Source organism: Palaemon carinicauda, chromosome 4 (assembly GCF_036898095.1).
Source record: "Palaemon carinicauda isolate YSFRI2023 chromosome 4, ASM3689809v2, whole genome shotgun sequence".
Taxonomy (NCBI): Eukaryota; Metazoa; Arthropoda; class Malacostraca; order Decapoda; family Palaemonidae; genus Palaemon; species Palaemon carinicauda.
Window position 1 is genome coordinate 148,793,096 of NC_090728.1, and position 25,351 is coordinate 148,818,446.

The 25,351-nt window shown below is 44.8% G+C and overlaps 1 protein-coding gene across 1 annotated transcript in view; it reads left to right on the forward strand.

Annotated features, from left to right (window-relative positions):
* Nucleotides 1-19,550, forward strand: part of Strump (WASH complex subunit strump) — a 191,819-nt gene extending 172,269 nt beyond the window's left edge. The window contains exon 22 of the mRNA XM_068372566.1: nt 16,502-19,550. Coding sequence (XP_068228667.1) covers nt 16,502-16,643 — 142 coding nt within the window. The 3' untranslated portion in view covers nt 16,644-19,550. The remainder of the gene's footprint in view (nt 1-16,501) is intronic.
* The last annotated feature ends 5,801 nt before the right edge of the window (nt 19,551-25,351 follow it).

Sequence of the window (25,351 nt, forward strand, 5' to 3'; positions counted from 1 at the left end):
CTTGCTAATGGTTTCAAGGATATCCATTACTTTAGTTTTTTGACGTATCCATTTAGCTGTTTTTCTATCCTTCCATGTTAGATTTAGCATAATTCTCTCATGTGCCCTCTGCATTGTTTGTAATTTAAGGGAAAGCTTTTTTGTTAGATTCCAAGTTTCAGCCCCATGGGTGACAGTGGGGAGGATACACTGATCATAGACTTTCCTTTTTAAGATGATAGGAATCTTCTTATTTTTTAACACTGTACTGGCTCTTCCAAACGCTTGCCAACCGAAGGTTATTCTTCTTTTTATTTCACTCTCTTTACAGGCGTCATGTAGAGAGATTCGTTGTCCTAGGTAGATGTAGTGGTCCACTTCCTCAATTTGTTGGTTTTCAATTTCAAGTATGTCATCTGCATTTTCAGTATATTTATTGCTCATGACTTTGGTCTTTTGGAATTTCATGGGGAGGCCAATTGATTTGCTTGCTTCATTTAGCTCGGTGAGCATATGTTGAAGCTCTTCTTTGGTGTGAGCAATGATAATGATGTTATCAGCAAATCTAAGGTGACTTAGATATTCTCCATCTATTTTTATTCCTTTTTCTTGCCAGTTGAGTTGTCAGAAAGCTCTCTCCAGGCAGGCAGTAAACAGTTTGGGTGAGCTAGTGTCACCTTGTCTGACTCCTCTCTCGAGTTGGAATGGTTCAGAGTCCTTGTGGAGGCGAATGAATGATGTTGCATGGCCATAGGTGTGACAGAATACATCAATGTAAACTGAGTCAACTCCCTGTTCTTCCAGCGCTGACATGACCTCCTCAGTTTCAACCGAGTCAAAGGTTTTGGTGTAATCTACAAGTGCTACTACTAGTGGTATCTTATATTCATTTGTTTTCTCAATGATTTGGTTTACCCAGCCTACGACCTCTTTCAAGCTCCCTAACCCATGGGAGAAGTAATGTCAAACGGCGAAAGGGAACAAGAGGCATCATCAGTCGCGCAGACATCCCCTCGAGCATTCCTGCTGTCGTAGCACAGGTCGCTCACCCTCATCATAGGAAAGATGAGGTTGGTGCGTTATCTCCTTCCTCGGATGAAGGTTCGTTTGGAGAGGTCTGACGTCACGCCTCTAGACCGCGTAAAAGGAAGTCTCACGCGGTCGTTCAGCAGCACGAATTGCCTCCGCAACAACCGGGCAGTAGTAATTGGGATACGCCGGAGCGTTTTCAGTCCCCTGAGGGTTGCTCGCCTGCGAAACGCTCTGACAGGGGTTCTGATGTGGATAATGGTGTAATACAGTCGGATTCGGAGCTGATGCCTGTTTCTGATGTGACGGTTCATGCACCACCGCTTCCGTCAGACTGGCTTTTGTCGCCCGAAAGTGGGAAACGATATGGAAGCGAGGAAGAAGGCGAGTTTCCATTAGGAAAAGATACTAATGTGTCGCATAGCAGCGATCCCAAATGGTCGATGTTATTGGGTATCAGCTCTCGTCGTTGATGCGATCTTATCGACCTGCGGTTAGCAGGGCGGTTGGGCGTCAGTCTTCCGTTTCGGACCCGTTGTCGCACAGGCGGCCTGTTGTCTCTGGTGCTGACGCGTTATAGCACAGGCGATCTCCCAATCGCAGTGTTCAACGGCAGGGTGAAATGGATATGTCACGTCAGGAGGCTGCTGCACAACAAAAAACAATCTCCGAACGTCTTTCTTCCAAAAGCGTTGGCGTTCGCCTAGCGATAGAACGAGCCGCTGAGCGGCAGGATGGTAACGAATGCTATGTGGAGCGGCAGGTAGACGCAACGCATCACCGTGACGGCTCGCGTCAGTCGACTCATGACAGCACAGAGGGGCATCGTCAGCCAGACGCCTCGCATCATCGTGACGGCTCACGTCAGTTAACCCATGACGCCACGCATCAGTCCATTCTTGACGCCGCACATCAATCGACATTGACCGCTCCAATTCAGTTAGATGCCATTTCCCAAACTGAACGTGATTTTAAGCGTAAGACTAGTGATCGCCAGATAGAGGGAGTCATTGAACATCGCGAACGCTCCCATTTCGGCACTGACGCTTCGGTTCAGGTACGTTGCTTGTCCGAACAAGGCACGGCTGTAACGGCTGAATTGTCAGAAGAAGGACAAGATGAGGTGTCTTGCCCGGACGAACCTCTGGAAGATATTTCTAAGGGAGAAGAGGAGAAACCACCTCAACATTCGGTGGACCTCAAAAAATTAATGCTGGTTTTTACGGGACTCTTTCCTGACCACTACTCCTGTTGCGCCACGTTCTCCCCCATCGGAATTTACCTTGGGGAAGGCAAAAAAAGTGCCTTTGTTTACGAAAATAGTGCTCTCGCGCTGTTCTAAAAGAGCTTTGAAATTGATGGGAACTTGGATGGAGTCGAAGAAGACTCTTGACAAAACGGGCTTCGCCTTTCCACCCGTAAGATTGGCTTCCAAATCCAGTGTTTGGTATGAGACAGGGGAAATTCTGGGCTTGGGAGTTCTTGCCTCTGCCCAGGGATATTTCTCGAGCCTTGTGGATTCCTCTCGTCGACTGGCCTTGAGGAAAACTAAAGTGTGGTGGTTTATGACAGAATTTGATCATCTGTTAAAAGGCATGTTCAGGGCGTTTGAAGTTTTTAACTTTTTAGATTGGTCTTTGGGAGCCCTAGGAAGAAAGGTCTCTGAGATGAAAGGCGCGGACACTAGCAGCCTCATTCATTTGATGTCCTGTATGGACAAGGCAGTCAGGGATGGCTCCAACGAGTTGGCTGCTCTTTTCACGGCTGGAGTAATAAAGAAGAGGGCCACTATGTGTTCCTTCCTCTCTGCGGGAGTTCCCCCTTACCAGAGATTGGAGTTGCTTTTCTCCCCGTTGTCTTCTACTCTATTCCCACAAGAGTTGGTAGGGGAAGCTGCCACTGCATTAACCCAAAAGGCTACTCATGACCTAGTGGCTAACACGGCCAGGAAAGTTCTGTCTTCTTCGTTTTCTTCCTGTAAACCAAAAGAAGGCACTTCAGGGGTACGATCCTCCCAGCCCTTTCGTGGTAAACCTACCGGAAGAGGTAACTTCAGGTCCGACGGGAAGAAACCTAAGAAAAGAGGAACTAAGCCCAGCCGAGGTAGAGTCTGACTGTCCTATCCTTCAGACAGCAGTAGGGGCCAGGCTGAATTACTTCTGGAAGGCCTGGGAGAGGAATGGAGCGGACCCTTGGTCCGTCCTAGTGTTGAAGGAGGGATACAAGATTCCATTTTTATCAAATCCTCCACTGGGCACAAATCCTGTGGATCTTTCGCCCAGATACAGGGAGGGGCCAAAGAGGCAGGCCGTGCGGCTTCAAATGTCTCTGTTACTGGAGAAGCGAGCGATAGAGAGGGTACAGGATTTAACATCGCCAAGTTCAGAAGAATGGAGACCAGTTCTGGACGTAAGTGTTCTCAACGGCTACGTCCAGAACTCAAAATTTACCATGGAAACACAGAAGATGGTTTTGGCAGCTGTAAGGAAGGGCGATTGGATGGTCTCATTAGATCTCCAAGACGCTTACTTCCATATTCCAATACACCCCAGCTGCAGGCGTTATCTGAGGTTTATGTACGGAAACAAGGTCTTCCAGTTCAGAGCCTTATGTTTCGGTCTCAGCACAGCTCCTCTGTTGTTCACAAAAATCATGCTGAATGTGGCAAGCATGCTGCATTTAAGGGGAATCAGGGCCTCCCTGTACCTGGACGATTGGCTTATAAGAGCCACCTCAGCCGATTGCTGTTTGAAGGACCTGCAAATGACATTGGAATTGACCAAGGAATTAGGACTCCTAGTGAGTTCAAAGAAATCACAGCTGACTCCATCCCAGAAGATTCTTTATTTGGGGATGGAGATTCAGAGTCAGAGTTTTCAGGCTTTTCCGTCGCTTGTAAGGATTCAAACAGCTCTCCTAAAACTTCGGGCTTTTATAAAAAAGGACGTCAGTTCAGTGAGGGAATGGATGAGCCTTCTGGGGACTCTCGTCATTAGAGAAGTTTGTGTCTCTGGGGAGGCTGCATTTACGCCCCCTCCAGTTTCATCTCAATTGGCATTGGAAGAAAGGGGACAGTCTCGACAGGGAAAGCATTCCCATTACGGATCCCATAAAATCACACCTTCAGTGGTGGAACAACGAGCACAGACTACAGGAGGGCTTGTCGTTGAATCTAAAGAGCCCAGACCTTGTGTTGTTTTCCGACGCCTCAAACTCGGGGTGGGGAGCGACATTGGGGAAGAGAGAGATCTCAGGTCTGTGGACGATAGAGCAAAAACTCTCCACATAAATCAAAAGGAGCTTTTGGCAGTACATTTGGCCCTCAAATGCTTCGAGGAGCAGATCCTGGGCAAAGTGGTACAAATCAATGCGGACAGCACCACCGCCCTCTCCTGCACTCTCAGACCAGCGCTCTCCTGAACAGTTGCAGTCTCAGATCCAATGCGCCAGCTCTTGCCAAAGAGCCACTGCTCACCTGCGCACGAGCGCTTGCCTGCTCTCCAGTGCTCTTCTGCGCATTCACCGGAAACTGCGCTTCAGCAGAAACTGAGCACCAGCATCATCCTGTCTGCCATCGCTCCAGTACTCTCCTGCACACTCGCGCAATAGGCGAAAGAGAATAAAACTTTTTGGACAGGTCAACATTGCCCCATTCCTCTCCCCGCGAACACATAACATGGCCGCCAGGGAAAGAGGAAAGAGGCTTCACAGAAGGATTCAAGATCCCGAAGATTCCATCTTCCAAGGGGAATCAAAACGGGGAATCCTTGGTCCCTGTCTCTTCTGAAGTTTTTTCTTGACAGTACCACCGTCAGCAAACAAGAAAGCATCAACAGACTGATCTCGAGATCACTGTTTGCTGATGGCTAGTTCACGGTTTGCTCATTGCTAGCTCGCCAATCACCAGATCACCAATTGCTAGCTCAGCTCTGATCATTGACCTCTAGTCCATCCAATGACTAACGATCTCCGATTGCTAGCGTGCCAATCGCCGATTGCTAGCGTGCCAATCGCCGATTGCTAGTCAATAACCAGTCATCAGCTTGCTTATCACAAGATCGCCGATGGGCAGCTTATCTTTCTTCGATCATCGAACTCAGCTCACTGATCTCTGACCAGCCCATCGTCAGCTTGCTGATCTCTGACCAACCAGGAGGGATCATAGTCAGCTTGCTGATCTCTAGCTCACCGATCACCGGTACACAATCAATCGCTGATCATCAGTGGTTTACCATCTCCAACTGACTATCATTAAACCATTCTGCTAGCTCTCAGGGCTCTCAAAGCAGATTACCAACTCATTTATCGCCAACCTACCTTGGCTGACTGACCAGACAGCCTTCATCTGCCTGTCAGTTACCATCTTCGGCTCACAGTCCACCGATTCACCGATCATCGACAATTCGCCAGCAGTGACTCGGACTTGCTAGTCAACCTCTGCCCATAGTTCCCTAGATCAGAAGGTATACAACACACTTCACGCTACTGGCCGTTCGCCACCACACCAATCCAGTAAAGTGATCGGCAAACGATCGACAACCCCCATCAGCGGCTTGTCGACAGGGGACTACTTGCGAACACTCTCCAACTGCACAGTAACCACGATACCCAACCGTTAACCATTGATTAACATTCTCCAGACTGATTCTACTCTAAGGAATAGCATCAATCCCATCAAGGAGCATGGTAGGGTTAAGCGTTGTCTTCCTTCTGTCAGTTAAAGGAATTCTCTTAGGGAAGAATCCTGGTATTTTTCCTAACTATACAAACCTTAGCTATTTATACAGACTTGCCTGCCAGCCCTATCCCCCTTGAAGTCCTACCTCCAAGCAAAGTGAGCTAAATGACAGGTGTGTGAGTGGGAGTGCTAGCAAGCTAACCCCCCCCCCCCCCAACTAGCGGTGTGGGTAGTTAACCCTCGCTTAATTTTAATGGCTCGTCATTTCAGCTCCGCCTAAAGTAAAACCCCTAATAAATAGCTAAGGTTTGTATAGTTAGGAAAAATACAAATTACCTACAAACTTGTCATGTTTTTGTTAATTGAAGTACATTACCAATTTTCCAACAGATATTAACACACACTCACACACACACATCTCTCTCTCTCTCTCTCTCTCTCTCTCTCTCTCTCTCTCTCTCTCTCTCTCTCTCTCTCTCTCTCTCTCTCTCTCAGCTTATTTCCTTTTAATATTTAATTCCTGCTTGCAAAATAAATCAATATACAGTACAGTAAGCATTTTAGTATGAATACTAAATAGAATAAAAAGGACACCACATCTGACTCTATTTAAATTATATAGAATTTATATTCTACATAGAAATAAAATTCTCCTTGTGTTATCATTGACACCTGGCTGGTCAGTAGCTCAACCATGGCTGGCCGTAAGCAGATACAGTGTAAATTTCTTTCACAAAGAAATGTTTTTCCACTATCTCTTATTTCTTAATGGAAAATTATCATTTTTTTAATAGAATAAATCTCTTAAACATAGCATAAGATAAGAGCAAGAAATATGTCCTGGCATCATTTTCAGTCCCCCACAATTTTTCAATCATTTATACATAGTTAGAAAGGGAAAAAAGGCTCACAGCTGTTGACATCTTTGAGTGATTTACAAGGAAGGAGTCTGATATGGTCAAATATTTGCTTTAACTGCTGAACACTACACTATAGCACACTGTATCAAAACTTGAGATAATTATATTTGAAGAAATTTCATATCATCACATGAGGGTAATTTTAATAAGATTTATTGTAAAAAAGCGTAATTTTTTTTGTTAACAAATAAGGAAGTTATTGATAATTCTGCATTAATTCTGTTTTTCTTATTTTCCATCATTAAAATAACAAATCTAGAAAATTATTCAAGCATATATAATAAAATAGAAATAATCCAGTCAAAATATTTAAATTTTTTCATAGACAAAGGGAGAGAATTTTCTGAAAGTAATGCATATTTATATTTTTCATCAGCATTATATATTGCATATCATCATCATCATCATCATTTCAGCCTTCAAAAGTCCTTTGTTGGATGTAGGCCTTCCCCAGGTTCCTCCACAGACTTGTATCCCAAGCTTTTCTGTGCCACTGTTGCTTGTGTTGGTCTAAGTCATCTCACCAGCGGGTTTTTTGTCTTCCTCGGTTTCTTGTGTATCCTCGGGGTGTCCAGAAGGTTGTTCGTGATGTCCATCTGTTGTCTGTCATCCTGGCAATGTGCCCCGCCCAGTTCCATTTGAGCTTGCTAATGGTTTCAAGGATATCCATTACTTTAGTTTTTTGACGTATCCATTTAGCTGTTTTTCTATCCTTCCATGTTAGATTTAGCATAATTCTCTCATGTGCCCTCTGCATTGTTTGTAATTTAAGGGAAAGCTTTTTTGTTAGATTCCAAGTTTCAGCCCCATGGGTGACAGTGGGGAGGATACACTGATCATAGACTTTCCTTTTTAAGATGATAGGAATCTTCTTATTTTTTAACACTGTACTGGCTCTTCCAAACGCTTGCCAACCGAAGGTTATTCTTCTTTTTATTTCACTCTCTTTACAGGCGTCATGTAGAGAGATTCGTTGTCCTAGGTAGATGTAGTGGTCCACTTCCTCAATTTGTTGGTTTTCAATTTCAAGTATGTCATCTGCATTTTCAGTATATTTATTGCTCATGACTTTGGTCTTTTGGAATTTCATGGGGAGGCCAATTGATTTGCTTGCTTCATTTAGCTCGGTGAGCATATGTTGAAGCTCTTCTTTGGTGTGAGCAATGATAATGATGTTATCAGCAAATCTAAGGTGACTTAGATATTCTCCATCTATTTTTATTCCTTTTTCTTGCCAGTTGAGTTGTCAGAAAGCTCTCTCCAGGCAGGCAGTAAACAGTTTGGGTGAGCTAGTGTCACCTTGTCTGACTCCTCTCTCGAGTTGGAATGGTTCAGAGTCCTTGTGGAGGCGAATGAATGATGTTGCATGGCCATAGGTGTGACAGAATACATCAATGTAAACTGAGTCAACTCCCTGTTCTTCCAGCGCTGACATGACCTCCTCAGTTTCAACCGAGTCAAAGGTTTTGGTGTAATCTACAAGTGCTACTACTAGTGGTATCTTATATTCATTTGTTTTCTCAATGATTTGGTTTACCCAGCCTACGACCTCTTTCAAGCTCCCTAACCCATGGGAGAAGTAATGTCAAACGGCGAAAGGGAACAAGAGGCATCATCAGTCGCGCAGACATCCCCTCGAGCATTCCTGCTGTCGTAGCACAGGTCGCTCACCCTCATCATAGGAAAGATGAGGTTGGTGCGTTATCTCCTTCCTCGGATGAAGGTTCGTTTGGAGAGGTCTGACGTCACGCCTCTAGACCGCGTAAAAGGAAGTCTCACGCGGTCGTTCAGCAGCACGAATTGCCTCCGCAACAACCGGGCAGTAGTAATTGGGATACGCCGGAGCGTTTTCAGTCCCCTGAGGGTTGCTCGCCTGCGAAACGCTCTGACAGGGGTTCTGATGTGGATAATGGTGTAATACAGTCGGATTCGGAGCTGATGCCTGTTTCTGATGTGACGGTTCATGCACCACCGCTTCCGTCAGACTGGCTTTTGTCGCCCGAAAGTGGGAAACGATATGGAAGCGAGGAAGAAGGCGAGTTTCCATTAGGAAAAGATACTAATGTGTCGCATAGCAGCGATCCCAAATGGTCGATGTTATTGGGTATCAGCTCTCGTCGTTGATGCGATCTTATCGACCTGCGGTTAGCAGGGCGGTTGGGCGTCAGTCTTCCGTTTCGGACCCGTTGTCGCACAGGCGGCCTGTTGTCTCTGGTGCTGACGCGTTATAGCACAGGCGATCTCCCAATCGCAGTGTTCAACGGCAGGGTGAAATGGATATGTCACGTCAGGAGGCTGCTGCACAACAAAAAACAATCTCCGAACGTCTTTCTTCCAAAAGCGTTGGCGTTCGCCTAGCGATAGAACGAGCCGCTGAGCGGCAGGATGGTAACGAATGCTATGTGGAGCGGCAGGTAGACGCAACGCATCACCGTGACGGCTCGCGTCAGTCGACTCATGACAGCACAGAGGGGCATCGTCAGCCAGACGCCTCGCATCATCGTGACGGCTCACGTCAGTTAACCCATGACGCCACGCGTCAGTCCATTCTTGACGCCGCACATCAATCGACATTGACCGCTCCAATTCAGTTAGATGCCATTTCCCAAACTGAACGTGATTTTAAGCGTAAGACTAGTGATCGCCAGATAGAGGGAGTCATTGAACATCGCGAACGCTCCCATTTCGGCACTGACGCTTCGGTTCAGGTACGTTGCTTGTCCGAACAAGGCACGGCTGTAACGGCTGAATTGTCAGAAGAAGGACAAGATGAGGTGTCTTGCCCGGACGAACCTCTGGAAGATATTTCTAAGGGAGAAGAGGAGAAACCACCTCAACATTCGGTGGACCTCAAAAAATTAATGCTGGTTTTTACGGGACTCTTTCCTGACCACTACTCCTGTTGCGCCACGTTCTCCCCCATCGGAATTTACCTTGGGGAAGGCAAAAAAAGTGCCTTTGTTTACGAAAATAGTGCTCTCGCGCTGTTCTAAAAGAGCTTTGAAATTGATGGGAACTTGGATGGAGTCGAAGAAGACTCTTGACAAAACGGGCTTCGCCTTTCCACCCGTAAGATTGGCTTCCAAATCCAGTGTTTGGTATGAGACAGGGGAAATTCTGGGCTTGGGAGTTCTTGCCTCTGCCCAGGGATATTTCTCGAGCCTTGTGGATTCCTCTCGTCGACTGGCCTTGAGGAAAACTAAAGTGTGGTGGTTTATGACAGAATTTGATCATCTGTTAAAAGGCATGTTCAGGGCGTTTGAAGTTTTTAACTTTTTAGATTGGTCTTTGGGAGCCCTAGGAAGAAAGGTCTCTGAGATGAAAGGCGCGGACACTAGCAGCCTCATTCATTTGATGTCCTGTATGGACAAGGCAGTCAGGGATGGCTCCAACGAGTTGGCTGCTCTTTTCACGGCTGGAGTAATAAAGAAGAGGGCCACTATGTGTTCCTTCCTCTCTGCGGGAGTTCCCCCTTACCAGAGATTGGAGTTGCTTTTCTCCCCGTTGTCTTCTACTCTATTCCCACAAGAGTTGGTAGGGGAAGCTGCCACTGCATTAACCCAAAAGGCTACTCATGACCTAGTGGCTAACACGGCCAGGAAAGTTCTGTCTTCTTCGTTATCTTCCTGTAAACCAAAAGAAGGCACTTCAGGGGTACGATCCTCCCAGCCCTTTCGTGGTAAACCTACCGGAAGAGGTAACTTCAGGTCCGACGGGAAGAAACCTAAGAAAAGAGGAACTAAGCCCAGCCGAGGTAGAGTCTGACTGTCCTATCCTTCAGACAGCAGTAGGGGCCAGGCTGAATTACTTCTGGAAGGCCTGGGAGAGGAATGGAGCGGACCCTTGGTCCGTCCTAGTGTTGAAGGAGGGATACAAGATTCCATTTTTATCAAATCCTCCACTGGGCACAAATCCTGTGGATCTTTCGCCCAGATACAGGGAGGGGCCAAAGAGGCAGGCCGTGCGGCTTCAAATGTCTCTGTTACTGGAGAAGCGAGCGATAGAGAGGGTACAGGATTTAACATCGCCAAGTTCAGAAGAATGGAGACCAGTTCTGGACGTAAGTGTTCTCAACGGCTACGTCCAGAACTCAAAATTTACCATGGAAACACAGAAGATGGTTTTGGCAGCTGTAAGGAAGGGCGATTGGATGGTCTCATTAGATCTCCAAGACGCTTACTTCCATATTCCAATACACCCCAGCTGCAGGCGTTATCTGAGGTTTATGTACGGAAACAAGGTCTTCCAGTTCAGAGCCTTATGTTTCGGTCTCAGCACAGCTCCTCTGTTGTTCACAAAAATCATGCTGAATGTGGCAAGCATGCTGCATTTAAAGGGAAATCAGGGCCTCCCTGTACCTGGACGATTGGCTTATAAGAGCCACCTCAGCCGATTGCTGTTTGAAGGACCTGCAAATGACATTGGAATTGACCAAGGAATTAGGACTCCTAGTGAGTTCAAAGAAATCACAGCTGACTCCATCCCAGAAGATTCTTTATTTGGGGATGGAGATTCAGAGTCAGAGTTTTCAGGCTTTTCCGTCGCTTGTAAGGATTCAAACAGCTCTCCTAAAACTTCGGGCTTTTATATAAAAGGACGTCAGTTCAGCGAGGGAATGGATGAGCCTTCTGGGGACTCTCGTCATTAGAGAAGTTTGTGTCTCTGGGGAGGCTGCATTTACGCCCCCTCCAGTTTCATCTCAATTGGCATTGGAAGAAAGGGGACAGTCTCGACAGGGAAAGCATTCCCATTACGGATCCCATAAAATCACACCTTCAGTGGTGGAACAACGAGCACAGACTACAGGAGGGCTTGTCGTTGAATCTAAAGAGCCCAGACCTTGTGTTGTTTTCCGACGCCTCAAACTCGGGGTGGGGAGCGACATTGGGGAAGAGAGAGATCTCAGGTCTGTGGACGATAGAGCAAAAACTCTCCACATAAATCAAAAGGAGCTTTTGGCAGTACATTTGGCCCTCAAAGGCTTCGAGGAGCAGATCCTGGGCAAAGTGGTACAAATCAATGCGGACAGCACCACCGCCCTCTCCTGCACTCTCAGACCAGCGCTCTCCTGAGCAGTTGCAGTCTCAGATCCAATGCGCCAGCTCTTGCCAAAGAGCCACTGCTCACCTGCGCACGAGCGCTTGCCTGCTCTCCAGTGCTCTTCTGCGCATTCACCGGAAACTGCGCTTCAGCAGAAACTGAGCACCAGCATCATCCTGTCTGCCATCGCTCCAGTACTCTCCTGCACACTCGCGCAATAGGCGAAAGAGAATAAAACTTTTTGGACAGGTCAACATTGCCCCATTCCTCTCCCCGCGAACACATAACATGGCCGCCAGGGAAAGAGGAAAGAGGCTTCACAGAAGGATTCAAGATCCCGAAGATTCCATCTTCCAAGGGGAATCAAAACGGGGAATCCTTGGTCCCTGTCTCTTCTGAAGTTTTTTCTTGACAGTACCACCGTCAGCAAACAAGAAAGCATCAACAGACTGATCTCGAGATCACTGTTTGCTGATGGCTAGTTCACGGTTTGCTCATTGCTAGCTCGCCAATCACCAGATCACCAATTGCTAGCTCAGCTCTGATCATTGACCTCTAGTCCATCCAATGACTAACGATCTCCGATTGCTAGCGTGCCAATCGCCGATTACTAGTCAATAACCAGTCATCAGCTTGCTTATCACAAGATCACCGATGGGCAGCTTATCTTTCTTCGATCATCGAACTCAGCTCACTGATCTCTGACCAGCCCATCGTCAGCTTGCTGATCTCTGACCAACCAGGAGGGATCATAGTCAGCTTGCTGATCTCTAGCTCACCGATCACCGGTACACGATCAATCGCTGATCATCAGTGGTTTACCATCTCCAACTGACTATCATTAAACCATTCTGCTAGCTCTCAGGGCTCTCAAAGCAGATTACCAACTCATTTATCGCCAACCTACCTTGACTGACTGACCAGACAGCCTTCATCTGCCTGTCAGTTACCATCTTCGGCTCACAGTCCGCCGATTCACCGATCATCGACAATTCGCCAGCAGTGACTCGGACTTGCTAGTCAACCTCTGCCCATAGTTCCCTAGATCAGAAGGTATACAACACACTTCACGCTACTGGCCGTTCGCCACCACACCAATCCAGTAAAGTGATCGGCAAACGATCGACAACCCCCATCAGCGGCTTGTCGACAGGGGACTACTTGCGAACACTCTCCAACTGCACAGTAACCACGATACCCAACCGTTAACCATTGATTAACATTCTCCAGACTGATTCTACTCTAAGGAATAGCATCAATCCCATCAAGGAGCATGGTAGGGTTAAGCGTTGTCTTCCTTCTGTCAGTTAAAGGAATTCTCTTAGGGAAGAATCCTGGTATTTTTCCTAACTATACAAACCTTAGCTATTTATACAGACTTGCCTGCCAGCCCTATCCCCCTTGAAGTCCTACCTCCAAGCAAAGTGAGCTAAATGACAGGTGTGTGAGTGGGAGTGCTAGCAAGCTAACCCCCCCCCCCCCCCCAACTAGCGGTGTGGGTAGTTAACCCTCGCTTAATTTTAATGGCTCGTCATTTCAGCTCCGCCTAAAGTAAAACCCCTAATAAATAGCTAAGGTTTGTATAGTTAGGAAAAATACAAATTACCTACAAACTTGTCATGTTTTTGTTAATTGAAGTACATTACCAATTTTCCAACAGATATTAACACACACACTCACACACACACATTCTCTCTCTCTCTCTCTCTCTCTCTCTCTCTCTCTCTCTCTCTCTCTCTCTCTCAGCTTATTTCCTTTTAATATTTAATTCCTGCTTGCAAAATAAATCAATATACAGTACAGTAAGCATTTTAGTATGAATACTAAATAGAATAAAAAGGACACCACATCTGACTCTATTTAAATTATATAGAATTTATATTCTACATAGAAATAAAATTCTCCTTGTGTTATCATTGACACCTGGCTGGTCAGTAGCTCAACCATGGCTGGCCGTAAGCAGATACAGTGTAAATTTCTTTCACAAAGAAATGTTTTTCCACTATCTCTTATTTCTTAATGGAAAATTATCATTTTTTTAATAGAATAAATCTCTTAAACATAGCATAAGATAAGAGCAAGAAATATGTCCTGGCATCATTTTCAGTCCCCCACAATTTTTCAATCATTTATACATAGTTAGAAAGGGAAAAAAGGCTCACAGCTGTTGACATCTTTGAGTGATTTACAAGGAAGGAGTCTGATATGGTCAAATATTTGCTTTAACTGCTGAACACTACACTATAGCACACTGTATCAAAACTTGAGATAATTATATTTGAAGAAATTTCATATCATCACATGAGGGTAATTTTAATAAGATTTATTGTAAAAAAGCGTAATTTTTTTTTGTTAACAAATAAGGAAGTTATTGATAATTCTGCATTAATTGTTTTCTTATTTTCCATCATTAAAATAACAAATCTAGAAAATTATTCAAGCATATATAATAAAATAGAAATAATCCAGTCAAAATATTTAAATTTTTTCATAGACAAAGGGAGAGAATTTTCTGAAAGTAATGCATATTTATATTTTTCATCAGCATTATATATTGCATATCATCATCATCATCATCATTTCAGCCTTCAAAAGTCCTTTGTTGGATGTAGGCCTTCCCCAGGTTCCTCCACAGACTTGTATCCCAAGCTTTTCTGTGCCACTGTTGCTTGTGTTGGTCTAAGTCATCTCACCAGCGGGTTTTTTGTCTTCCTCGGTTTCTTGTGTATCCTCGGGGTGTCCAGAAGGTTGTTCGTGATGTCCATCTGTTGTCTGTCATCCTGGCAATGTGCCCCGCCCAGTTCCATTTGAGCTTGCTAATGGTTTCAAGGATATCCATTACTTTAGTTTTTTGACGTATCCATTTAGCTGTTTTTCTATCCTTCCATGTTAGATTTAGCATAATTCTCTCATATGCCCTCTGCATTGTTTGTAATTTAAGGGAAAGCTTTTTTGTTAGATTCCAAGTTTCAGCCCCATGGGTGACAGTGGGGAGGATACACTGATCATAGACTTTCCTTTTTAAGATGATAGGAATCTTCTTATTTTTTAACACTGTACTGGCTCTTCCAAACGCTTGCCAACCGAAGGTTATTCTTCTTTTTATTTCACTCTCTTTACAGGCGTCATGTAGAGAGATTCGTTGTCCTAGGTAGATGTAGTGGTCCACTTCCTCAATTTGTTGGTTTTCAATTTCAAGTATGTCATCTGCATTTTCAGTATATTTATTGCTCATGACTTTGGTCTTTTGGAATTTCATGGGGAGGCCAATTGATTTGCTTGCTTCATTTAGCTCGGTGAGCATTTGTTGAAGCTCTTCTTTGGTGTGAGCAATGATAATGATGTTATCAGCAAATCTAAGGTGACTTAGATATTCTCCATCTATTTTTATTCCTTTTTCTTGCCAGTTGAGTTGTCAGAAAGCTCTCTCCAGGCAGGCAGTAAACAGTTTGGGTGAGCTAGTGTCACCTTGTCTGACTCCTCTCTTGAGTTGGAATGGTTCAGAGTCCTTGTGGAGGCGAATGAATGATGTTGCATGGCCATAGGTGTGACAGAATACATCAATGTAAACTGAGTCAACTCCCTGTTCTTCCAGCGCTGACATGACCTCCTCAGTTTCAACCGAGTCAAAGGTTTTGGTGTAATCTACAAGTGCTACTACTAGTGGTATCTTATATTCATTTGTTTTCTCAATGATTTGGTTTACTGTTTGTAGATGGTCAGTTGTGGAGTAGCCTCTTCTTAAGAACTTCTTTTAATCATTTTTATTACTGTATTAGAATTATGATACACAAGGTTTATCAATGAATAGTTTACATGTCTTAGCTTTAAAATTGTGCTGTACTGCTTTGCACGAGGGGTTTGAAAACTCGGCCCACGAGTATCACGAAACCCCTTGTATATGATTTCTTTTTAATATATAATACTGTTTTCCGTATCACAAATGATCGAATCCTCAAAAATTGAACCCACAATTAAGGAGGGCCAACAGTAATGGTAATGAGTTGTCTACTCTAGTGCAGACTCATGAAAAAGTGGCAATTGTCTTTGTGTATATCATTCATCACAAGACTTTCTCATTTTCTCCTAAACTGGTGAATCTGAGAACCCGAAGAGCTGTGAACTGTATACTGTATATGATTGATGTGGTCATGATGAATGAAAGACAGTGACAAAACAAATGGACTGGATTTATGAATTTGGGTCATAATACACATCACTTAGCTTGAGAGGCTGTTCAGGGCCCTCATGTAACTGAAGGGGAAATCATGCAGGTGCATTTTGAGATAAAAGTTGAGAAGTTGAACATATGATAAAGGAATTAGGAACAGAGATGTCATAGAAAGCTAAAAAGCAAGTGCAGCATTGGGCCTAAGGACGCTACAAAGATTGTCAAGTAACACCTACATTTCAGTGAACCACTTGCAGTAACCCGATGGTGCTACCCAACACAAAATAAAACCTTTATCTCAGAATGAGGGTTACAAAAGCTGAATCACCTCTTGCTTCTATCAGAACTTACATTAAATGCTCAAGACATACTAAGAATAGTCCTGACTGTTGTTGGAAATTATGGGGATATACCTGAGCATGTTTAGTTCATGCTAACTGTCTTTCTCATTTTCTTTAAATAAGGACTTCAAGTAGCTATGAATGTTTGTCTCACACAAGAGGGCTAATTGTAAGTAATGGGTTTATGGGAAAAATTAAGTTGGTTCTTTCCCCAGATGAGATCCAAGTTATGTCCTTGCAAATGCAGTGCAGCAGTGTTATAAATGTGAAAAAGGTTAGTCCAAAATATTTTTATGTATAAAGCTTTGACAAAAAAAAAATGTTTCTCTCTTATTTCTTGCAGTGCTGGGAAGACCACAGATTTGCCACATGAAGCTAGCACTGGTTTAGCTATACTTCAAGCTGTTGCTAAGAAGATGGTTGTCTCAAAGAAGACATTATCATTGTACGTTCCACAACATTTACTTGGTGCTCATAGTGGTTAGTAAGAAATGGTTTTCTAAGAATAATTGAGAATTCTCAATTTCTTAGCCTGGTAAGTATGAAAACAGGAAGCCTAAAATTGTTGTGGAGATCTTAAATAGTTTCTCTTAATGATTGGCAAGCACAAGACTCAAATGACATCTTCTGTAATCGATTCCATAAATTGGTAATTTTAAAAATTCACAAGTGTAAAGGGTTTATTTGGGTGTATTACCACTAAGTAATATCTAGTCATAAACCCATTACTGATCCTTACGATAGTGGACATAACCTATAATACTTTTGTATGTAAAAAAAAAAAAAAAATGCTACGAGACAGCAATAGGAGTAAAAGATTTTCAGTATTTGTCAAAGGATTTAATTAGCATCTTGACTGTAATTCAATTAGCTGCCCTTGAAGCAGAAGCAAAAGAAAAATAGCACAACCTGAACATTAACTTAAAATTCACTTCCTTGATTTTCCTACACTAGATATGTTTATAAGCTATTTTCATCATTTTTTTTTTTTTTTTTTTTTTTTTTTTTTTTTTGCTTATAGGGAATTATTTCTAAAACCTGTGCTGTATATTCAAACTTATGAAGTTCTTATATAGTTCCCTAGATATTTATGGACAAATGGACAGAGAAGTAAATACACTACTGTATTCAGACTTTAGCATGATGGCAAGCTAAAGTCTTGGTAAGTTACAGACTTTATTAACTGCTGTATGCTGTCTCAACTATGTTGTCTACTTCTGATATTACTACATTTACTGTTGTTAACATCTTTCTGTGTAAAATGTGATCGTATTTTATCCAAAGTAAGACACCTTAAAATGCACTGAGATTCAAGCAGTCTTGATGAACTGAAATAACAAGAGACTCGGGCTTGTTGCCCATTTACTTCTTACCATTAACTGTTAGAATGTTTCATTACTTAACTAGTGTGTATTGAAAGGAAAGAAAGTTGGAATTTTTTTTTTCAATTTTGCATGTAAATGTCGATTAAACCAAGCTTCCAGAGAAGCAATATGAACACCAGGTGAGTAAAGAAATAACAAATATTGTTATCAAAATTATTTTTTTTTGGCTTTATTCTTATTTGTTTAATATCTCAAACAAGATATTATTGAAAATTTATAAGGATACACAGTGTGCTCATAAACATGCAGTACAATACAGTATGTGAATGCATAGGCATTATGCAGTAATGTGCAACATATTCAACTTAGATGCCTCTCACAATTTGGAAGTTGTCATGTCAGGAACAAGATTGTTGAAATTATTTTTTTTAATTAGTTTTAATGTCTAAAAATTAATTATGCAAGTAAAATGGTATTCGTAATGATAAAATACCAGATGTTTGAAGAGAATTAATCAGTATTGTAATTCTCCAAGTTCTTTTTTTTATCTTTTGTCACCAAAGCTAGTTATAGGAAACAAATATAACCGACTGCATGTTTAAGAAGTGCATCATTTTAATTTTTAATTATGTATGTGTGATGAGAATACACTCAGCTTCAAATTTACAGGGAGGTAAGAAACTTGAATTATTAGCATTAAAAATCTATGACCAAGATATTTATCTCATCAGACTTTACATCATTAATGGAAGCATTGATCTTAATTATTAATAGTTTTGATAAAAATAGACCGAGGAAGAACGCTATTTTGTTGAAAATAATATTAAAGGGATACTTTTTTACATGACTTAAACTCAGGGAAAACTGGTAGTTTGTTATGGAAACCTCACAATTTCATGGACAATAAATAAATGTATTCTTTTCAAAATATCTTCAAAAGTCTATCAAATTATCTAGAAGGATTTATGATTGTGTATATCAATTATGAACAGCTGTATACCTACTGATTTCAAAGCGCTTTGAGTGAGGATAAAGTTAGTACTTCCTGCACATTTTATGGTGTAAATTATGACATGCAAAAAGCTAATTGAACTTAACCATTACTTCTTATGTATAATTTTTACAATTGAGAGTATTTTAAGTGTGTTTATTTAGCTTTATAATGGGAAAGAAACTGATTCCACAGTTATTTACTACATGAAAGATTTACAGTAGTAGATATGGCCTGAAGTATTTGTGATAATTGCTAGTTTGAGTAAGTGAAGAGCTATTGTTTTATGTAAGAAGACACTAACTCTATATAGCAGATACAAATATATTTGGTGATACAGAATAACATTTAAAAAACTCAAAAGCAGGCTTTACTAAAGGGACATTCAGTACTGTGCCCCTTATTGATAAAACCACTTTTTTTTTCTTACTAAAGTCCACACATGGGTTTAATACATATAAGCAATTATTATTTTTTAGATAGTGTAACTAAACTGTGGGGTCAAAACCTATTATAATTATCTTGTTAGTCTTAAACTGGCCATATAAAAAGTTGAAAAATTTATTTTGTAATAAATTCAAGTGTACATAAAATTTGAATGAATAACTAAAGGAAATTAAGATTTCGGTAACAAAACAAAAACAAAAAAAAGTTAATCAATTTGTTTCCAAAACTTGTCAGTCACTGTGGGTTAAAGTTTGGATATTCATTAACTTTTAAGCATAGATGAATATAAATATATTTACTGCTGAAAAGATATTCAAATTTTTGGTTTTTAATAGGACTTAGCTTTCTTCTAACGATGAAATTAATTACTTATGCAGATATAGATTGCATATTCTGACCTCCTCCTTGATCTCTTAACTGATCTAAATTATTGAATTGCTCAATGCACGTCATGTCGAGTTTTATGGATTAACTAGCTATACTGAATTGTTCTTTAATCTTTTGTTTGCTGTTTTGCTTAATATATCATATAACCTCCATTGTAAAAGATATCTGTAATGGAAATTTGTAATATTTACTTGTGTAAATACAGATGATTAGTTTTAGTGTATAAAATAGACCAAAAGATGTATATTTTCTCAATATTAACTGAAGTGTAAAAATATTTCACTGTTCAGAGATGAAAATATTTGTTACTTTATTAAATACTGAAAGAGGATTATTTAAGTCTGTGTATATTCTTACAAAAATAATCTTAAGGTTTACCTGGTTTATGAAAAGGTTTGTTGTAAACTCAATCGTATACATATTTCAAAAAAGAATAATTAACATCCCAATGTGAAAAAGATCATTCCTTATGCTTATAAAAGCATTTGTAAAGAGCATAATTTTCATGAAATTACAGCTGGTCATAGCATATGACCAAAAGATAAATAAGAACCAGGAATTAGTTTTGTCTTAAAGATATCTTACGTGGCTCCTTCTTTTGTCATCATTTGATTTTAATTTTTGTCATCTGGATTGAAATATCACAAATTTTAAGTAATTTGTATTTTTCCTAACAGTACTTACCTCGAACTACTTTCTTAGGAGTATCTGGGATCTCCTGCCAACCGACCAGAGTTTTGTGTAGTTTACCCTATACCCGTTTTCTATGAGGGGTAACCTTAGGCGGAGTGATACTCGCCCTGAAGCTAACCCCGGGTCAGAGAGCATGTATGCTCAGGTCTCGACCTCCAGTAAGTTCTTGGTAGTTTAAGGCCTCTAAGAATTCCATAAGGCACTCGGGGAAGGAAGGGCGGGCCATTACCCGAAAGTAGTTCGAGGTAAGTACTGTTAGGAAAAATACAAATTACTTAAAATTTGTGATTTGTTCCAACACGGAGTACTTACCTCGAACTACTTTCTTAGGAGACTTATACTTTAGGAGGTGGGAGTGGCCTTTTAACCTTCTGAGACCGTGCTGAGATATATCCAAAGACCTAGATAGGAGGCTAGGTCTTGTTGACCACAAGGAAAAGCAAGAAAAGAGGAAACTACACAAAAAAATCAACTTAGTGTCTAAGCAACTCACCTCTGCAAGAAATCCTAGGAGCCATGTCCTTCCAAAGTAGGGGTCCTTGTATCCCGGCTCAGAGTCCTAGCTGAGACCATTTGAAGCGGAAATAGGGGGAGGAAGAACAAGGGGGTTTAAGGAACGAACCTGTGTCTCTTGTACTTACTACCCGTGGTTATCACTGGGGCTACACCTTTAAACCGTTTGGAGCGCGGAAATGACGGTACCTATCGAGAAGCCGTCCAGGGATTTTCTTGAATAGTCCTTCAAATAGTGAGCAGTGAAGATAGACTGGTTAGCCCAGGTGCCTGCTCTCAGGATCTGGCCCACTGCCATATTCTTCTCGAAAGCTAACGTGGTACTCAGACCCCTAATGTTGTGGGGTCTGGGTTTTCCCGGCAGGGGGATATCTGCCTTACTGTAGGCCCTGATAATCACCTGCCTCAGCCAGAAGGAGATAGTGTTTTTCGAGACTGGCTTCTTCACTAGGCCCGTGGACACAAAAAGACTTTTGATCTCGGGCCGAAGTCTGGCTGTCCTCTCTAAGTATTTTCTTACGGCCCTGACAGGGCACAGACGCAAGTCCCTCGAGTTGTCCGAGCGAGGAATTTCTGGTATTGAGAACCCCTCAAACCTGGGATCCCACACGGCCGGATTCTGGGTCTTCGCAACGAAGGATGGCACGAACCTGAAGGTGAGCTCTCGCCAACCCTTCGAGTGAGCGACTTCGTAGGACAGTCCATGTATCTCCCCTACTCGTTTAGCCGAAGCTAATGCCAATAGGAAAACTGTCTTGAGGGTGAGATCCTTGTCCACGATGTCCTTTAGGGGTTCCAAGGGAGGTTCTGACAACATCTTCAGGACCCTGGCCACGTCCCACTGTGGCACCCGAACGGCTTGCGGGGGACACGATTGCTCGAAGCTCTTAATGAGCATCGAGAGATGTCTGGAGGTTCCCAGGTCGATGCCCTTCAGGAGGAAGACTTAACCCAGAGCAGCTCGTACTCCCTTGATGGCCGGGATGGACATGTTGACCACGTCCCTGAGATAAACTAGGAAGTCCGCTATCTCCGGGATGGAGGCCCTCAGGGGCTTGATGGTCTTAGAGGCGCACCACTTAGTAAAGGTGGCCCACTTTGCTTGGTAGACCGCTGCCGATGATCGCCTCAGGTAGCCTTACATCCTTGCTGCCGTTCCCAACGAATAGCCTTCTTTCCTCAGGAGACTCTCGATAACCGTCAGGCGTGAAGGCGGAGGGACCGAGGGTTCTCGTGAAGCCTTTGGAAATGTGGTTGCTGAAGAAGGTCTGGCCTGTCTGGAAGGGGCCAAGGTGGAAGTTGTGCCAGTTCTTTTAGATCCACGAACCATTCTCTCCGGCCACCAGGGCGCTACCAAAGTCATCCACAGGTTGTCTGCCCTCCTTACTCTGTTGAGGACCTGTCTGAGCATCCCGAAGGGGGGAAGGCGTAAACGTCAAGGTTGTCCCAGGGATGCTGGAAGGCGTCCTCGAATGCCGCTCTTGGGTCTGGCACAGAACAAAACACGGGGAGCTGTGCGTTCAACCTCGTTGCGAAGAGGTCCATCACCGGTGATCCCCATTTTAGGATGATGGTTTTGGCTACTTCTGGGTGCAGGGACCATTCGGAACCCACTACTTGTACCATCCTGCTGAGGCCGTCGGCTAGGACGTTCCTTTTTCTCGGAATGAACCTTGCTGAGATTCTGATCTGTTCTACTTCGGCCCATTCCAGAAGTTCCAACGTAAGGACGCACAACTCCTTCGATCTTAGTCCTCCTTGTTTCTTTATGTAGGCCACCAACGTGGCGTTGTCACACATCAGCGCCACGGTGTTCCCCCGGAGTAGATGGACGAACTCCAGGCACGCCCTTCGTACTGCCCTCATCTCTAACACGTTTAAGTGCTGGGCTTTCTCCTCGTCCGTCCAACTCCCTCTTGCTGGCCTTCCGAGCAGATGGGCACCCCACCCCTCCTTTGATGCGTCCATGAACAGGAGCATCTCCGGAGGGTCGGCTGCGAAGGGCATTCCCTTGAGGATGTTCGACCTGCCGCACCACCACTCTAGGACCTCCTTCGACTCCGGGAACACCGTGATCACCTTGTGAGGGGGAGTCCCTCTGGTTCCAGCTCTCCTTCAGATTCCACTGGACCTCCCTGAGCTTCAGCCTGCCCTGGGGGACCAGTTTCTCTAATGGCACAAGGTGTCCTATCAGCCTCTGCCAGTCCTTCGCTCACCTGGGCTGGTCCGACAGGAAGGGACGGAGGACTTGGTCTAAGTTGTCTAATCTCTCCGCGGAGGGGAAGGCTCTCGCCAACCGGGAGTCCAGAACCATTCCGAGGTAGGTCATCCTGGTGGAGGGTATCAACTGGGACTTCTTCAGGTTGATGATGATCCCCAGGACGTTGCAGAACCGCAGAAGCTTCGTGCCTTGCTCCCTCAGTACTTCCTCTGAGGCTGAAAGTAACAACCAGTCGTCTAGGGACCGAATCAGGCGAATGCCCTGTTCGTGTGCCAAGGCTGAGACCGTCGTGAAGACCCAACGAGCTGTGGACAGCCTGAAGCAGAGGGTCTTGAACTGTAACATCTGGGTACCCCATTTCAACCGTAGGTACTTCCTGCTGGAGGGATGAACTGGAATTTGGAAGTAGACGTCCTTGAGATCTACTGACATCATGAAGTCCCCTTCCCTCAAGGATGCTAAGACCGACTTCGGAGTTTCCATCTTGAAGTCAGTCTTGCACACGAATTTGTTGAGGGCTGAAAGGTCTATGACCGGTCTCCAACCCCCTGTTGCTTTCTCCACCAGGAACAGCCTGCTGTAGAATCCCGGACCAGGGTCCTTGACTGGTTCCATCGCTCCTTTTGCCAGCATCGCTGAGACTTCCTCCTGCAGGGCTGTCTTTTTCAAGGGGTCCTTGGGGGCTAGCCACCCTGCCTGCTGATCTGGTATCAGAGGTGGGGGTTCTGCTAGGAAGGGTAACCTGTACCCTTCCTTCAGGACTGCCACGGTCCACGGGTCTGCTCCGTGGTCTTTCCATGCTTGCCAAGAGTGTTTGAGGCATCCCCCCATCTGAGGCTTCGGCTGGAGTAGGGGGCCTCCCTCCGTATCTCCTCCTAGAGGCGCGGCCTGAACGCCCTCTTCTGGACGCTGCATACGAAGGCCTATAGGAGGATTGAGCTGAGACTGCTCCCCTACGGGAGGGCTGAGAGGACTGTGACCAGGCCGTAGTAGGGGTGTCTTTCCTGGACTGGCTAGGAGAAGCCCGAGGCGGAAGAGGGATATTGGAGGTAGTCCTCCTGTGTGCGGGTCTCCTCACTGGAGGGGGTCTGGGATCGCCCTGGTCCTTGAGTTTCCTGACCCTTTCAATTGACTCCTCAGCTGCCTTCAGGGGGAAAATCGAGTCGTCCCACAGGGTTAGGCTTCTCAGGGACCTCGCTTCTCTGTCAGGGAGCCGTCTGGTGATCTTGTTGAGGACCGTGTCCCTCCTCCGTAGGACCTAGTTGGCGGCCTGCGCTAGTGACTGGTACGACAGAAACTTCAGGACCTTGCCTCCCGAGCTAATCAGCTCCTTGAGTAAGGCCTGATTTTCTGGGACCGTGAGGTCGTACGATGCCTGGACGCCTACTAGGGTAGAAGCCCACCAATCCAGCCAGGAGGAGACGTTCACGAGGTCCTTCGCTATCTCCTCCACCATGGTGGCTTCCGAAGGAGAAAAACAGATTGGTGCTGTCGAGGCCCTCTCTTCTGCAGCTCCCTGTCCTAAAACGGCGAGTGCAGGTTCCAGTGTACAGGCGCCTGCACGGTGGCCCTCCGGGAGGTAAAACTTGCTCTGGGACTTCAGGCCCTGTAGTAGTTTGGAGGAACTCTGGTTCTTGGGAGCCTCGGCGTGGTTGGCCACAATCTTGTCCACGTGGGTTCTACCTAGCTTCACATCCCTGGCTAACGGTACTGCCAGGGAGGGTCTCTGCTGGACGGGTGCATCCACCAGCCTGTTGAGACTGGACCACCAGAATTCCTCGGAGGAGGGCTCGGGCTCGTCCAGCCTGTGGTGTCTCCGAATGAGCCCTATCACCCTGCGATAGGCTGACACCTCCGCTGCTGAACCCTCCCCCTGGTCGTCCAGCTCCTCCGCAGGACGAACTGCTGCCTGAGACGGGCATCTCCATCGGAAGTCTTCGTACGGGGACAAGACAAGGCCTTGGTCCTCTCCATCTCCTGGGGTTCTGGCTGAAGAACGGGCATAGCTGTCGAGACGGAGGCCTTCGTCCTCGGTCTATCCTTCCTCACGGAGGTCCACGCATCTGCGGGTCTGCTCGACGAGGGGAGCCGTCCTTCACGATCCTGACGGCTCAGGGATGCCTTGGAGGTCTGGACGCGGCTGCCAGACCAAAGGGGCGACTCTCTCCGCTGGGCGGATGGAGTCAGAACCTTCGCGGACTTATGCCTGTCTGCTGGGAACTGGAATGACGACTCCCTCCGTCGGTCGAATCTGCCACCGGACGAGTATCTCTCCGGAGAATGGGCTCTAGGGCGCCAACTTGAAGAGCCTGGAACTGCTGCCAACTCCAACAGTTTGCTGCGAGGGATAACTACCCACTCCTCGTCCGGGGAGCCATTTCTTCTCCATTTTCTTCTGGGGGATCTGGGACGCCTACTCCCGTGGCGAGACCTGGAGCGGGAGTGCCTCCTGCGGGACTTCTCTCGACGTCTTCTGTGTTTCCTCCGGGCTTCGTCTCGACTGACGAACCCGACGACTTGTAGACCCGGTTAGGCGGGCCCGACTCACGCGAAGACGTAGGAGGGTTCCCTCGACGCTCGACAGACGACGTAGGAGGGTTCCCTCGACGCTCGATA